Source organism: Lepidochelys kempii, chromosome 1, assembly GCF_965140265.1.
Source record: "Lepidochelys kempii isolate rLepKem1 chromosome 1, rLepKem1.hap2, whole genome shotgun sequence".
NCBI classification, from domain to species: Eukaryota; Metazoa; Chordata; order Testudines; family Cheloniidae; genus Lepidochelys; species Lepidochelys kempii.
Genome location: NC_133256.1, coordinates 55,419,776 through 55,437,662, shown reverse-complemented (window position 1 = coordinate 55,437,662; position 17,887 = coordinate 55,419,776). Strand labels below are relative to the sequence as shown.

At 37.5% G+C, this 17,887-nt stretch overlaps 1 protein-coding gene across 3 annotated transcripts in view; it reads left to right on the top strand.

Annotated features, from left to right (window-relative positions):
- RNASEH2B (ribonuclease H2 subunit B) overlaps positions 1-17,887 on the top strand; it is a 48,876-nt gene that overhangs the window by 10,019 nt on the left and 20,970 nt on the right. For all 3 annotated transcript variants that reach the window (XM_073343337.1, XM_073343344.1, XM_073343326.1), the window contains exons 2-5: positions 3,863-3,934; positions 6,014-6,121; positions 9,245-9,321; positions 14,166-14,283. In XM_073343337.1, coding sequence (XP_073199438.1) covers positions 3,883-3,934; positions 6,014-6,121; positions 9,245-9,321; positions 14,166-14,283 — 355 coding nt within the window. In that variant the 5' untranslated portion in view covers positions 3,863-3,882. The remainder of the gene's footprint in view (positions 1-3,862; positions 3,935-6,013; positions 6,122-9,244; positions 9,322-14,165; positions 14,284-17,887) is intronic.

Sequence of the window (17,887 nt, the reverse complement as noted above, 5' to 3'; positions counted from 1 at the left end):
ACAGTGGTTCTCAACCGAGGGTACGTGTATCCCTGGGGGTACACAGAGGTCTTCCAGGGGGTACATCAATTTATCTAGATATTTGCCTAGTTTTACAACAGGCTGCATAAAAAGCACTAGCAAAGTCAGTACCAACTAAAATTTCATACAGACAATGACTTGTTTATACTGCTCTATATACTATACACTGAAATGTAAGTACAGTATTTATATTTCAGTTGATTTATAATTATATGGTAAAACTGAAAAAGTAAGCAATTTTTCAGTAACAGTGTACTGTGACACTTTTGTATTTATGTCTGATTTTTGTAAGCAAGTAGTTTTTAAGAGAGGTGAAACTTTGGGGTACATAAGACAAATCAGACTCCTGAAAGGGGTACAGTAGTCTGGAAAGGTTGAGAGCCACTGCAGTGAATGATATGACCTCACCCACCTTGTCTCTCTAATACCTTGGGACTAACACAGCTACAACAATGCTGCATAAAACCAGTTTTAACATTTATTTAAACAGCCCCATAAACACATTATGCTTACTTCTTAATTACCTTGTTAGGGTTATAAAGGCACTATATATTTGAGTGAATCTGTGTAATGTAGTCATATTCTAAATGCTGTGCTGGATGAACAGTTGTCTAGTTTATCTGTTGCTAATACACCCACCTTTACTGGGTGAGCAGTTTTGTCTACCTGCCTCCATCTTGGTACAGTGTCTAGGTGCAGTATAATTAATTGAAAGGCATAATTTCTAATCAAAAGACCTTGCATACACTCACTAACTTGTTTTTTGCTCATATAAAAGCAACCCTTTGGGGCAGAGTTTATAAAAACTATTCTTGTATATTGTGGCAAATAATCCATCTTCCTTTAGGATTTAACAAGAGACCTCTTGCATCTCTGGTTTGGTTTTTAGTTATATTCTCCAATTTTTTTAACCAATTATGGGTCTTAGACCTTAAGACAAAAGACACATTTTAATTCTTAGTTTTCCTGGAAACAACAAAGCTGCTTTGATACTTCTTTTTAAGAAAGCCCATTAACTTAGCAACAACATTATCTTTTTCACTGAATATGGAGCTGAAAACCTCAAAAAAAAAAAAAAAAAAAAAAGGGCAATCCAGTTACCTTTGTAAGTAAAGATCTCTGTGCCTTTTATAGGGCTTGCAAAATGTGGTCTTTTTCTCTTATATCTGATGCCCTTTCCACAAAAGTAATGCTTTCTTACCCTGACTTCTTATTCTTGAGTATTCTCTCCTGTATGTGTTCCATTTAAATAGGGGGTTCTTAATATTTCAAGGCCAAGTTGGTTTGGTATCTATTTCTGCAAGACAGCACCATTGCAATGTTTTCCCCGTCTGCATGCCAACCTGATTTTCAAGCATAACTGATTTCTAATGAAAATTACTTCTAGTCAATGGAAGAAATGACAGAGTAGGTCTGGTGGGGACATGGCATTGTATGTGAAAGAAAGCCTAGAGTCACATAAAGTAAACATCTTAAACGAATCAAAGTGTACCATAGAATCTCTATGGATAGAAATTCAGTGCTTGGACAATCAGAGTATAGTAGTAGGAATTTACTACTGGCTCCCTGACCAGGATGGTGATAGTGATTGTGAAATCCTCAGGGAGATTAGACAGGCTACAAAGACAGAAAACAAATTAATGATTGGGGGATTTCAGGTATCCTCATATTGACTGGGTATATGTCACCTCAGGAAGGGACACAGAGATAAAATTTCTAGACATCATAAATAACTGCTTGTTGGAACAGCTTGTCCTGGAATCCACAAAGGGAGAGCCAATTCTTGTTTTAATTCTAAGTGATACACAGGATCTGGTCCAACAGGTGGAAGTTGGGTCCTAGTGAGGAAAATAGAAAGGAGCATAAACTCTGGCAAGTCAAGCGTAAACTAGGGCAGGCCAAGAAAAAATTTGAAGAGCAACTAGAAAAAGACACACTAACAGAAAATATTTTTTTAAGTGCATCAGAAGCACGAAGCCTACCAAACAGTCAGCGGGGCCACTGGACAATCAAGGTGCTAAAGGTGCACTGTAGGAAGACAAGTCCGTTATGGAGATGTTAAATGAATTCTTTGTATTGGTCTTCACTGTATTGGATGTGAGGGACATCCCTGCATCTGAGCCATTTTTTTAGGTGACAAATCTGAGGAACTTTCACAGCTTGAGAAGTCAATAGAGGAGGTTTTGGAACAAATAGATAAATTAAACAGTAATATGCCACCAGGACCACTTGGTATTCACCCAGGAGTTCTGAAGAAACTCAGATATGAAAATACAGAACTACTACCTGTGATATACCTATCACTTACATCAGCCTCCGTATCAGATAACTGAAGGGTAGCTAATGGAACACCAATTTTTAACAAAGTCCCCAGAGGTGATCCTGGCAATTACAGGCCAGTAAGCCTAACTTGAGTACCAGGAAATTGGTTGAATCTCTAGGTAACAAAAAAATTATCAGGTACATAGATGAACACAATGCGTTGGCTTTTATAAAGGCAAATGCTGCCTCACCAATCTAGTAGAATTCTTTGAAGGTGCCGACAAACATGGACAAGGGTGATCCAATGGATATAGTGTAATTGGACTTTCAGAAAGCCTTTGACAAGGTCCCTCACCAAAGGCTTTTAAGCAGAGTATGCAGTCATGGGATAAGAGGGAAGGTCCTCTCATGAATCGGTAACTGGTTTCAAGCTAGGAAACAAGGGGTATCTCTACAGTGCAATTAGACACTCGTGGCTGGCCCATGCCAGCTGACTCTGACTCCCAGGACTCAGGTTAAGGGGCTATTTAATTGTGGTGTAGATGTTCAGGCTCAGGCCTGAATGTCTGCACCACAATTAAACAGCCCTTTAATCCAAGCACCCTGAGCTTGAGTCAGCTGGTACTGGCCTGCTGTGGGTTTTTAATGACAGTATAGGCATACCCAAAGGGTAGGAATAAATGGAGAGAGGTAAATAGGAGGGTCCCCAAAGGATCTGTGCTGGGACCAGACTGTTCAACATACTTATAAATGGTCTGGGAAAGGGGGTAAATGATGAGGTGGCAAAATTTGCAGATGATACAAAATTACTTAAGATAGTTAGGTCCAAAGCTGACTTTGAAGAGTTACAAAGGGATCTCACAGAGCTGTGTGACTGTGACAAAATGGCAAATGAAATTCAGTGTTGATGAGGGCAAAGTAGTGCGTTTTTGAAAACATAATTCCAACTATACATACAAAACCATGATGTCTAAAGGAGTTGTTACTGCATAAGAAAGAGATTGTGGAGGCACTGTGGATAGTTCTCTGAAAACCTCCACTGAGTGTGCAGCAGCAATCAAAGGAGTGGAAAAAAAGCTAACTGAATGTTAGGACCATTAGGAAAGGGATAGAAAACAAAACTGAAAATATCATAACACCACTGTATAAATCCATGGAACACCCACACCCGCAGTACTATGTGCAGTTTTTGTCACCCCATCTCTAAAAAGATATATGAGCATATATAAGAGATATTAGGGATGCAATCTCATGCTCTGGGTGTCCCTAAACCTCCAATTTCCAAAAGCCGGGCGTGGATGGCGGGGGGATGGATGATTGGAAATTGCCCTGTGCTGTCCATTTTCTCTGAAACACTGGCACTTGCCACTGTCATAAGACAGGATACTGGGCTAGGTGGCCATTGTTCTTGTCCAGCATGGCCATTTGTGTGTTCTGATGTAATGGACATACTGGGTGGCTTTCAGGGGGAAATTACCAGTACCTGAAAGGTAAATCCAATTAATACAGACAAGTATGTTGGTGAAGTATGATGGGGTGGGAAAGATCTCTCAATTTATAATTTTATAATTCTTTTCAGAGCCTGTTACTGATCTTCCTATGAAACCTGATGGTGGACCTTTATTTACAAGACTGCGTAATCCAAGTACAGGCAAGTTTGCAACAGTTAAGGACATTGTTAATATTATGGTTAATTCTCTCCTTATCTCTACCAGAGAATTAATATTTTGCAAGCTGAAATGATGATAGGGTTAATCTCATGTGCCAGAGATTTTGTTGAGGATGCCATGTAGTTAATTGAGTTAAAACATTTAGGATTTGTTTTATAATTTTAATTGGTTGAACTGTTCATCAGAAATATTGGCAGCACAAAAAAGTGGTATATTTCAAGTGTGTCTTTTAAATGCATTAGTTTTTTTGGGGATCCACAGGCCTTTCTTATAAATCCAAATTTAGATTCTTCAGCTAGTCACCTATAAAATAAACATTCAGCTAGGAGAGGCTTTTATTACACTTGCCAAACTTTTGAGCCTTTTCATTTTTAACTATGATTTTCTTTTTACTCAGTCCAAAGTGTGGTATCTCTTTTCTTGACAGTAGATGATGATTTACCTTTAATTAGAAACATATTAGAAAAACAGATATGTAGAAAATTTAATGAACCTCCCTCCAATCTCCAAAACAATCATTTTCTTCTTTGGTTGTATAGCTAGTGTATCTTAAAGCTGCCTTTGTCTAAGACTTTCTTTTCATTAAAGTATACAGTACTAAACCCTGTTTAGTTTATTTAAACAGAAAATCTTCACATTTAAAGTAGTTTGTTTGAAAAAATCTGGTTCAGGTTATTTCTTCAATCCATAAATTCATTTGCTTTTGGTAGGATCATTGGGTTTTTTAAAATGTCACCACTCATGTTTATAACATTAAAACACATCTGAGAACCTTAATTACAGGTGCAGATAATCTGCTAGTTTCTGCTTTGTGCCTAAGGGAAGAGATCAGTGAAAGACAAGAGATGCAGAATGGGAAGAGAGTTTATTAATTCTGTTTAAAAATATTCAGAACTTAGCTTCAGAATATAAAGCAATGCACAACTTCCATCTGCTGTACTGAATTGGCTTTCCAATTTGTCACCAGAATTGAAAAAAAAAGTAGATAAGAATTTATATTTTACCAAGGAGGGAAGTGATCTCTTTAATTTGTAGAATGAAAAGTGTGGGGGAAGGCTTTTAGAGAAAACCTTTAAGTGTAGTTGTTGACACTGAAGCTGGGTAACTTATTATAGAATTACTAGAAGCCTATTTAAAGATCTGTAATGCGCAAACCTTTGGTTATGTAACCTTATGTATGAGTGCAGGGTGTGAAATAGAGAAGAAAACACCCTTTTAGCATCTTTTTAGAATATTTATGTTTTAATAAATAAGTTGTTGTCTCCAAATATTGTATAAACACCCATGCAATGTGTGCTCTTGAGAGATCAGCCAGAACTAACCAAGTCTGCAAAATCATACAACTTCTAAAGCAAAGTCTTAGTGACTTTCCATTATAGTAATGGAGATTGTCAGCCTTGTTCATAATGTATTTGGCATTTGGAAATCAAAACTAATATGGGAGGCATAAGAATGATCCATTCCACTTTGTCCACGTGAAGCAATGACAAGCAGGGGGATTTTGTGAAGGGGCCTAAAACAAAGCAATTTCTGTCATCTCCAAGATTTCAAGTTTCTAATGAAACCCACTTGTTCAGCTCCCTCAGTCACCTAATTCATTTAACCCATAATCTCCCTACATCTGTACCAACACACAAAAATAAATGACAAACAACAAAATGACGCTTAAAAGAGTTGGGACTCTCATTCCCTATCCCTGAGTCAGATAACTCCGAGACAGACACAAAGAAAGAAGAGATTCTCACTATCACCAACCCCTCCTGTACAGACAAAAGCTAATTTCTTGTGTGATCTGATTTGGGTTTGAATCAAAGGCTTTGCATTGTAAGATGAACTATTCACACTTCTTATTTATTGATTCAAAATTGAGTAGGGATTATAGAGCTGGTAAACGAACATCTGTATATAATAGTTTTCTTTGTCTAAGCTTTCTTTGTAGTTACAGTGTGTGTAGAATGTATGTATGTTTATGTATATATTAGGCAAGTTCTTCAGACATATTGGATGGTCTTTTGATTTTCATGAAAGCTTACAAATACAAACCAGATTTCTTTTAACAGGAGAAGCTGCCCTCTACTTATTCAATAGCAGTGCACAGCAGCTGTTTGAAGTAAAAGCTTTTCATGAAGAATATCGTTCTTGGTTTATAGGTCAGGCTGTTCAGCATGGTGAGTGTTTCCTTTCCCTTACCCCTAAGTGTAACTAATATTCATACATTTCCCCCCCATAAATGTACTGGTGTATCTCCAGTAAATTTTAGAGTCCAGTCACACAGTATCTCCACCTTCTGAGGCACTCACATGCCATCTGGATTTAACCAGGGGTGGGGCTTTGTGGTTTCTTAGAAGACTGCATTTGGCAGCCTCAATTAGACAGATGTTCGTGTGTCTTGAAAAAAATCAAATTGTCGTAAACTCAAGTGCCACAAAATATTTAGCTTTCCTTGTCAATCAACCTGACAAGCCCTCAGGGAACATATGTATATTTTAATTTTAGGGAAGAAAGCATAAATGGACCCACTTATTTTAGCAATGAAATATAGTTTCAGACATTGAAACATTTGGTCCCTCTTCCTTTAACCTACCATTCTGGTTCCCAGAAAAGCTTTGGGATCTCAAGCTGATGGTTCTTTTCCTGAGGCTGGTATTTAGGAATTTCATGACCTGGAGCAAGTTCCCCTATTTATTCATAGCTCTCTCATCATCCTAGCCTATCTTTTTAAATAGAAGGCAGACAACTTTCTGTAGCTTCTCACCAAGGATCTAACAATGTTTTTATCCATGAGGTTGTCACTAGAGAAATGTTTCTTGCCCAGTCAATTATTGCATCCTATTTTATTTGATTTTTTTTCCCTAGAAAAAGTATCATTTAATGATAGGGGAACACACAATTTTTCTAAAAACTGTGTATCTTCTTTAATTGTATTATCCCTAGCTGTGTGTTTAATTCTAAATTTCCTTTGCACAGGTGCATATAGGAATAACCAGACTGCAAGTAATGCTGCTGTAAGCTTTGATTTGTTGTGGGTGGGTGTTGAGCTGAGGGAGTGTGCATGCTTCATGCTGTTGATTATATTGAATTTTCTATGTCCCTTCTCCTCCCACCTTCTGCCTTGGCCCCTGAGAAATAGCTGTCCTCAGGAACCATCACCTGCATTTTGTTTAGAAGCCTGGAAAGATGTTCCTAATTTCTTTGAGTGCTGCAGGGGCATGTATAAAATTAACTCCTGTATCTCTGAAAAGGTTATTCTTCTGAAGATAATTCTCCAGCTTTTTGTTTTTGTTTGAGTATTCTAACTATGTATAAGTCTGAAATTCATTAGTTTTTCAGTTCCTGTAAAATGGGTCCATGTTAAACCTAGTTTTGTTAGTGAGCCTTTCAGGTTCCTGAGTGGAGTTTCCCTGTCTTTTCTCCCATTTGTCTGACATATCGGTGGCATGGAATCTCTGATTCTTGATTTCTTGCATCCCCTGAAAGAGGAGCTTACTCCAATTCCCTGTAATTCATGTTATCTTCTCTTGTTTGGCTTTTTTTTTCTTTATATCCCACTGCTCATGCAAATGCATTACCTGGAAGGTGGGTTGAACTGCCTCTCAAGCAGAAACATATTTGTTGTGGCTCTTAATGATCTAGACTACAGAAACTGCTGTGTGAAAAGCATAACATTACCTCCCTTTGATAGCCGGCATGTCATCTTCACAGCATGCTCCATCTTCAGCTGTTCCAGAAACTTAGACCTGATCTAGACCTAAAACATAGGTTGACTTAGCTACGTTGCTCAGGAGTGTGAAAAATTAAGCCTACCAAAGCCCCGGTTTAGACTGATAGGTTGACAGAAGAATTCTGTCAACCTAGCTAGTGGCTCTCAAGGGAGTGGATTAACTACACCACTGCAGCTCTGCCATTGTAGCACTTGTAGTGTAGACATATCCTGCGTTCCCTGCTGGCTTCCAAAGGCCTGTCTTTCTTTCTGCCTTTTTATAATTTATTTTTAAATATTTAATGATGATCTCATTGTTTGGATTTTTCTCATATTTTCCAAGTGACAATAACGCATTACTAGATTCATTGCTACTGAAAATGTTGTTTTTCCGGGAACAAAAGAGTGTGTAGAGAAATAGAAATACATTCAGAATTCTGTGTCCCCAAAATACAAAAAAGCGTCTTTAAAAATAAAATTGCTTTCTCAGTGGTGTGGTGGTACTTTCCAGCTGTCAGATTAAAAAGTACCAATGACAAGGAATAGATGACTGTAAGACAGAACTTGGGGAATGAGGTTTCTTACTTATTTAGCGGTCTTACTCTAAAATGGAGAAGATTTGGAAATAAATATGCAAATTAATTAAAGACATCACAAATTATAATTTACCATTGGGACTGTTAGTTCTGTTGTTAAGTCTTCCATTGGAAAATCAACACTTTTTGAAATATGAAGAATAAATTATTAGTTGTAAGCCAAATGATTCTCCAATAACCTGATCTTGATTTAGCAAGATTTAGGAAATGCAAAATGGGAAAAGTACATTAAAATTTCATTCCCTCTTAGTGAATTAAAACAAAAACCTCCCTCTAGCTGTCAAGTCCACATATCTACACTCATTTTTGGTTTTCTAATGTCAAATGGTTATCAATTATTAGATCTTATCTAATGAATTTCTAATGAATGTTACATTGTTGTTTCCAATTCTCTATACTGAAGGCTCTGTTAATTGAAGGTCCCATCCTGCAATTGGTATATATTATTAAACATACGCACTGGGCCATATTCTCTGGTCTACTAAGTTCACTTTGTGTCACATAAGAAACCAACAGAGAATTCCCCCATGCAGAGGGAATCTCTGGCCTTTGTAAAACACGCAGAATTCAGCTACAACTCCTCTTCTGCTTCCTACTGCAGAGCTTTCTGCCTGATGTAAGTGGGGAAGGGGCCACAGCAGAGCGAGGTCTCATTATGCCTGATTCTCTGCTGATGGAAGGGATTTCCTCTGCACCGTGCATTGGAGCTAGCCCCCTGCAGCTTTAAGTTACTCGAGGACTAGGGGGAGAGCAGAATCATTAAGCTATAGTCAGCTTCCTATCAAGACACATGTCCCACTGTATTTTAATGTGGCTTAGGCACAATTAAGAATTAAGCCCTCTTATATTAAGGCATTTGTAAAACAAAATAACAGAATATACTTAACTGCTCCATGAAAACGCTGCAACCCCATCAGTAAAATTAAAAGGAAATAATCAATCTGCCTATGTTATGCTTCTGAGGATAAAATGTTCTTTCATCTTTCTCTCCATAGATGGACGCCTATTGTTTGCAACACCAATGGATCCTTTATTTCTGGTGCTTTTCTACCTCATAAAGGCAGAGAAAGAGGTAAGTGTCCTAGATTCTGGCATTAGAAATTTTAGGGGAAACAGCTGTTTATTGCTTTATTTTCTCTAAAAGTTATTTTAATTCTTTCAAGTGGGACTCCCACACTAAATGAATATTGCATTATATATCACTGAAGCATAAATACATGTCCCAGACAGGTTGTTGTCATCTTTGCCACTGTTGTTTGGTGATCAGAGATGTAGTGTGTTGTCAGTAAAGGATGTTATAGTTAAGGTTACATTTTGACTTTGATATAAGCCTTATATTTTTCTCTCTGCTCATAATTATCTAAAAAATTTTCCATTTCATCTGAAATGTTCCATTCTTGGTCTCATTCCAAAGGTGAATATTTTGGAAAGTTTGAGATGAATTCATTCATCCATTTTTGATTATGGAAGGTGAGGGAAATAAAAATACTTTTACCACTCTAGGAAAATGTGAAGGTGCTGCTTTGCTTGTTCATGAGTTTAAAAATGGCTGACCTTCACAAGTTGAAATTTCCGTATGTCTAGTCCTTACTGAGGACTAATCTCTAAGCCAGTTTGCTTAACTAAATATAAAAATTAACAAAACAAGTTGAATTATAATCATTGGAAAAATTCATTTTGTGACTGCTCAGCACAAGGTTTCCCCCTAAAATTTGAGTTAAGTTTTTTTTGGCTTCAGTCGAACAAAGCACTTAAATACATGCTTAAGTACTTTGCTGGATTGGGGCCGGTTGCTTAGTACTTTGCGGGATTCATAGATTCCAAGGTCAGACGGAACCATTGTGATCGTCTAGTCCACCTCTTATATAACATGGGCCATAGAAGATCCCTGAAAAAATTTCTAGAGCATATCTTTTAGAAAATATCCATTCTTTGATTTAAAAATTTTCAGTGATGAAGAATCCACCATGACCTTTCGTAAATTGTTCCAATGGTTAATTACTCTCACTGTTAAAAATGTACACCTTATTTCCAGTCTGAATTTGTATAGCTTCAACTTTGAGCCACTGGGTAGTGTTATACCTTTCTCTGATAGATTGAAGAGATCATTATCAAATATTTGTTCCTGTGAAGGCACTTGTAGACTTAATCAAGTCACCCGTTAACTTTTTATTTAAACTAAATAGATTGACATCCTTGACTCTATTGCTGTAAGGCATGTTTTATAATCCTCTAATTATTCCTTTGGCTCTTTTCTGAATCTTCTCCAGTTTACCAACATCCTTCTTGAATTGATGGCACCAGAACTGGATATAGTATTCCAGCAGCAGTCACACCAGTGCCAAATACATAGGTAAAATAGCCTCTCTACACTTATTCAAGATTCCCCTGTTTATGCATCCAAGGATTGCATTAGCCCTTTTTTGCCACAGGGTTGTACTGGGAGCTCATGATCAGCTGATTTTCCAGCATAACTCCCAAATCTTTTTCAGAGTCACTGCTTCCCTGGGTAGATTCCCCCCATCCTATAAGGATGGTCTACATTCTTTGTTCCTAGAAATTGATTCCTATGAGTCCCTGTGACTGTGGTACCTGGAGGAACTACACTGAGAATGCTTATTCAGGGCAAACTGCAAAGGATAGGGCAGACAATCCCCAAAACTGGTGGTTTATTCTATATTTAGATTTCACCAAACCAGTAACCAAACAACTTCTGTAATACTTTACTGGTTACCAAGAAACCAAAATACGGTCCCCTTTAAGCAATCCAGCCTTTGGCTCCCACCCAGACAGCCAAGTCTAATATAGTGACAGTTACTAAAACCTTATTCACCATATATAAAGTTCTACCAATCGCAAGAGACCAGACGTATTGCCCACCAGGTCAATGAATATTTCATATCTCACCCACACTTACAGCCAGTTCTTATTAACTAAATCTAAGATTTATTAATAAAAAGAAAAAAGAGAATTGTTACTGTTAAAAAGAAAGAAGAGAATTGTTATGGTTAAAAGATCAATATACATACGGATATGAGTAAAGTTCTTATGTCTGTTTCATTGCAGAGATGGTGAGGCTGCTGATCTGCAAAAGTTCTTCTAGAATCAGTTCAATAGCTTATAGTCCCATAGGCAGTCCATGTGCAGAGCTTGTTCAAATTCTTCCATTAGAATTTCAGGATGGATCCAGAGTAACTTGGAGACCTCAGTCCTGTGCGCTTAGACTTACCTTGTCAAAGTTTAAGCAGATCTGAAATAAGATAAGGATCAGGCCCAGGTCTTTTCTTGTAGCTGAACCAGCCATGGTCACAGCAGGGCCTTTCTTGGATGACGAATAGCTAATGTATATTGTTGCTTTGAAGCTAATCTCTGTTTCCTGGTTACTAGTTGTATTCATTTACATAAGACAATTAACTATTCAAACAGTTCACAGCTAATTTACTTATGTGGAATTTACAAGTTTCAAAGAAAAATGAAGCCAATAATATTTATTAAACTGCAAGTCCCATCTAGATGATAATATACCTTTTTGATCTCTGAATCAATAGAATACAGTAATGAATCATTACAGATAGAAACAGAATTTTAGCATCTACAAGCAAATTAGATCAGAGGGGTAGCTGACAAAGTGGGTATTTACCCACAAAAGCTTATGCTTCAATACGTCTGTTAGTCTATAAGGTTCCTTAGATCACATTGTTTAACTTCTAACAAGATATAGATAAACACAGACCAATACAGTTATTATCTATTCTTGTTCTCTAATAGTATAAGCAAACATATCAGAGTTTCTAGTCTACTTAACATGGCTTTGATAACTATCTACAGGGAATGACCCTGTTCATCATTTCAGTACCTTCTGTTGAGTTGTTACGGGTTATCCACCAGTCAATCGGTCTGTCAGTGTCACACTGCACTGCACAGGGCTCAAAGAGGGAGAAAAATTAAAATGAATATATATGAAACACCTCCAAACATGACCTAAAATAACTTTAAAATACTACCATTTTAAAGTAATTGTCACCCTGCAGGGCCAGAAGTGAATGCTAGTTCCCATTTGGAAACAGAGAATCTCCTCTTTCCTGTCATTATAGAACACCTGAGTCTAGGCCTGTAGAGCTGAGAGGTATTGGAGTTTGAACTGATAAGCAGCTGTTTGTGTAGGACTGAATAGTGCCTTTCCTGAGCCAGGGGTAGATGCAACGTTTGTGGGGAGGAGGAGGAAACATTTCTATGGCAGGTTGAACTTAAAGGGAAAAGGTGGCTATTTGAAGTAGTTACAGGGGTTAGAATGTAGATAAATCCTGGAATTTGCAGATTATGGGCAAAGGGATGGTTAAGTAATCCAAGGCAGATAATAAATGAATTGATCACATGGCTCTGCAAATTCTCACGTGTAATTTAAAAGTACAATACATCAGGAAGAATAGAAAAATGCACTTAATTAGTTAATGTAATCTCTTGTCCATGAGCCAAAGGACACTAGCTTATCTAACTGGAAGAATTTAAATGCCACTCTTCATTCATGCCAAATGGAGGCAGTAAATTAGGTTTACTTATCTGAAAGGCTTCTCTTTCCTTCAGTACCTGTTTCTTGTTTCTCCCTCCAAGATTCCCTGCTACTGTGTCATGGAAGAAAAAGTATATGGAGAGAGATAATTATTTTCTTTGTGCTTTTAAGTAGTGGATTCAGGATACAAAATCTTACTTTTATGCATTTTCTTCTAGCAGTGAACACCTGCTTGATATTTCTAACCAGTAATTTAACCTATATTGTTTTGGAAATGTTTCATCATTTTATGATAAAGGGTAACCATAAACATGTTTGCTTTATAGCATTGTAGTCCATCCCAATCTTATAGTAGTCCACATTCTTATAAACAATTACAGAAGAATACTTTCAATGGCTTTCCATGAACCACACTTCATTCAGATTTGGTTGCCCTTTGAAAACCTTATCCACAGATTAATTTTAATATACATTTATTTTTTTACTCTTGTAATCGTTTTCTTCTTTTGATTTTTACCTCTACTTTTTTCTGCGCTAGAAACAAATATGAAATCCTTTGTTTTGTTTTGTACCTTGTAAATTTCAGTTGGTTGTTTTATGAATTCTCTGATTGCTCCAATGAGATTATTCTCTAATAATGAATGTGGTTTACCGAAGTGTTTTATTATCACCCTGACCAGCATAATGACTTCAGTTTTGGCCCCCAGAGACCATTCACTCTAAGGATGGAGAGCTAACTGAGCCTTTGTACTGATGTGCTCAGGGAGGTTTCCAAAGGGAAAGCTGTCAATTGTGCCAAACTGTGCTGAATAATTATGCATTGTAATGCCTGGCAAAGGCAAGATTTGTTTGATGGTGCTGTCGTGTACAGTGCTATTTAAGCTGTGCCAAAACCACTTTATATAAGACTTCAGGCCAAACTGGAACTCACTTTCCAGAGGTGAAAGGTTAGTACTATGTTCCTTAAGATGCACTGCTCCTCTGAGATTCTTCTTTATGGAAGGGAAAAAAGCAAAATTTTAATGAAAATTATGATGCTAAATTTAATCCAGCAGGTTGTGTCTAGAAAAACTATTGGCACACATTAACTACTGTAACATGCTGTCATCTTCCAAAGTAAACCCTCTGTACTTTGCATTTGTTTGTCTCCATGATATTTTAAAACTGGACCTTTTAAAGTACACTAATTGAAAAGTTCAGTGCTTTGTAAGTATTTACGGTTTTGAAATCTTTCTTCATAGTTTGTTGCTCTATAAACAGTTTATGAATATGATGTTGTACTACTTGCAATCCAGTCTTTGTAATCCTTGGTTTAAGGCTCTAGCCTTAAAAAAGTTTAATGGCTTATTATATTTTTGCTGTTGTTGACAGTAATGTTTCTATAATCCCCTTTGATTTTTTTTCAGCAAGGAAAATTCCAACCACTGGATCAAGTTGTGGTTGATTCAGAATTTTCTAGCTGTACGATGTTGCTACAGTGTGCAAGAGTGATGGACTCACTACATCATGTTATAGAAGAAAAAGGTACACGATTTTGGATATCAGTTTAGCTAACAGACTAATACTTCAGCTAATATTGGGTTCTGAAGGGTGTATTTATTTGTTTCCGTTGACCTCTGCACAGTGGGACTAGAAGCCACTCTGCTGCTAAGCCTACAGCACTAGGCACTGGCTTTTACGTCTTGTTTCACCAAGCATCTTTGCTGTGCCAATGTAATCTGCCACATGTCCTGCTGCATTTTATTATTGGAGTCCATTCATGTAGTTGATCAGTCTCCTAAATTTGCAAAAAGTTTTCCCTCAATAAAGTAACTTCCATGTTTGGCAAATTAAGCCTTTCTCTTTTGTTTATACCTTGTATCTCAGTTACAGCTCTATTTTTTAATTTTTTTTTTTTTTTTACTGTGTATGTATGTATATACGTGCGTTTCTGTGATTGCAACTGTAACCACCACAACTACAGTAAAATCAGGGATCAGCAAAAGAGTGCTCTCTCAGTAGAGGAGGGGTCTAAAGGTTAATCAAAACTGTACTCTACTGGAAGACTTGAAGACTTTCAAAAGTGCGAGTTTATGCTGAAAAGTGACTATGTGATAATAGCACCACCAGGCTCATCATTTTGTGTGTTTAGAGTTGTATCTGCTGATTTTAGCAATAAATTTTTTTTATTGCTTTTATTCCAGTTAGTTGGGCTGTTTTTGCCAAGTTATGAGTGAATGAGCTGGATTTTATTCCTTCTTTTGCATCAGCAACAGAATTGTTTACTCAGTTACACTTGAATATTGCAGTTGCACAGGTATTGCTGAAGGCCTAATTGAGCATGTAGAGGCTCTGTTACTTTGGGTGATACGTGTGATAGAAAGAACCTAGCTTGTGTTTACATCCCAGGCTTAGTGTGCAGGGTTGGCAAGTAGAACACCAGCTTTTCACTTATAAATGTTTGGTCTGAAAAACATTGAGACAATAAACATGTAACCCCCTCAATGTCATTGGCTCCGAGTAGAACTGTACTTTAGTGATTGTTTAAGTTTAAGTAATGATGTTAGAAGTGGTCTTTATTTCAGTATTTTAAAAGGTGTTGCACTTGGCTGAAATTATATACTGCAGCTCTAAATTAGTAGCATACAGTTCCACCATTTGATATTAAAAATGATATATCATTAAAGTTGTAAAAGGAATCCGAGTGGTTCCCTTATCCTGTGAGCAATATCTCTTTTTTTCTGTTGGTGAGTATCCCATGGGTCTTGGAGTGACTCTTTTGCCAGGTGGACGGTCCACTAAGGAGCAGTGGCACCAGCGTTCCCTGTGAATTACCAGTACGGTATATGGAGAGTAAGCAGGCCCAAGCTGGGATGGGGAAAAGGGAGAATGAATGGCTGTGAGAGGCATTTCAGGAAAGGAGAAGAGACAACACAAGTTCCTGCAGTTTTCCATAAGCTTATAGTGTAGTGTTAAAATTAAGTAAAAAGAAAAATTTATTTTAAAAAAGTCAGCAATTGTCTGCCATTGTAAGCTTTGTTCTGAAAGGGGCGTTTGGTGATAAACTGTATTAAAGAAAACCTGAAACAACTCCATCTGTCAAGGGTATACACATACTATCCTTGATCTTTACACAGAATTCCCATTGATATTATTGGGCGTTTATGTGGCAGTTGAGGACAACATATGGCCCTAAATGTTTGTTAGATACATTTAAATGCATGGCTTTTTTCATAGCACAGCTTGACAGACATGGAAAAGAGGCTTCATAATTCATAGCAATATCATCTGAAAATGTAAGACTTGTAAAAATCCCGAAATGTCCTGCACTGACCTCCTGACTGAATGGAGAGGGTAATCATTCAAGAAGGATACAGAAGTTAGAGAAAACAGAATCTTCCACATTGGCCTTCTTTTTCCATTAAAAAAAATCAACCAGTTTTTCGATTTCTGTACTGTGTAGAGCACCTACAAGGCACTAAGGTATGCGAACAAGAAGGTTTGTTTGAACCAATTCCTGCTAGCCATGGCAGGCTGCAGTTGTCACTGACACCTTTGGGAGGGAAGATTTAGGCAGTGTTACAAGGATAACTACCAAAGAATTGAAAAGTAACAATGGAACAATAAGCACCACAAACAGAAGAAAACTAAAAACTTATTGTTTCATGGAATTTAACAGTAACCTGGAGAGACATGTTGAACTTTTAGGGAACCGGATATATTCTCACAATATGAGATGATGTTGTGTCCTGTATGGGTAAGGGGTGTGTTGCATGTGTTCGGCCATTTCTTCGTAAAAAGCTTCATTTGAACATAAAGTAGGACTTGCTTCCATTGAAAATAGTCACGTTTATTGCAGTGAGCAAGCAGGAGAACATATTGATAACACAGTTACTACCTATGTGTTGAGACCAGGAATGCTGAATGGATACTGACTGTAGCCAGAAATGAGGGGATTTAATTATAAAGCAAGGTGGAAGGAGATTAGATTTCTATCTTCCTTAGCCTCAGCCTGGCAACGAAGATGAAAGAAATCTGGGACACAAAGTAAACTTTCATTAAGAAAGGAGAAAGTGTCCTTACTATTCCCAGTTACATGTACAACGAATAGAGTAACCCAGCTGTGGGCCTGACCAGAAACCTGTGCTTAGCTTGCGAAAGAGGGTAAATGACTAAAGAAATGATACACATGTCAAAGGATGAAAGCAGGAAGCCTTGTCTGTAGAGGCCTTTCAGTGGTAGTTGAAGGTGCACAGCATCTCACAGGATTGGGTCCCAGGTCAGCATTCAGATTTACCGTTCTGAGTTGCAGATTATTTTGTTTGGTTTCAAAACTAACTCTTCAGAAAGGCTCACGTTGCACATAGTTTTAGCAGATATGAATGACTGTTTACGTTAGAGCTAGAGTGTGAGTTTGGGCACAGCCTAGACAAAGGGGTGGCGCAAAATCTGCACTGCCCCATGAGTAACCCTAGAAGGCACTGTGTGACACACACATATGCCTCCAGGTCACTGTTTCTCCCTGCTTGCTCTGGAGTGGTAGTAATTTTACTGCTGGTTTGTACCAAAAGTAAATTACAGTCCCCTCAGCCCCACCCCCATGCTGGTCAGCAAGTGAAGGAGGAGAAGCCAATGTTCTATCCACCTGCTCCACTGAGGGAATAATGTGGTTTACTCCGGAGCCACCCAGACTAGGAAGTCTGTGTAGGGGTAATTAAGGGTGGGTGGGTTACTCCCTTGCATGGATGCCTAGTACAAATCGCAATGTAGCCCTTAGGAAATCGTTGTTTTTTTTTAATTCCGTAGCAAAAATATAATAGTGGTTACCATAAAAAGTTCTTCTTTCTTAACCTTATCTCAGTGCTAGTTCTGTAAATAATAATCCAGTTATAGTACAACAGAGCAACCTCTAGGAAGCTCCTTTATTCCTTTAGACAAATGGAAATTATTTACTTTTGTTTATATATAAAATATATATGTATATAATTTTATATAATATATAGCCTTTTCAGCAACTGGCACAAATTCTGAAAGCCAGCATCTTTATATTTTGTTTTGAAATATGTAAAAATATGATTGACTTTAACTCAGTGTTTTTTATACACCGTTCTTAGTCATAACCATTTCTGGGTCTCCAAGTGCTGCTTGT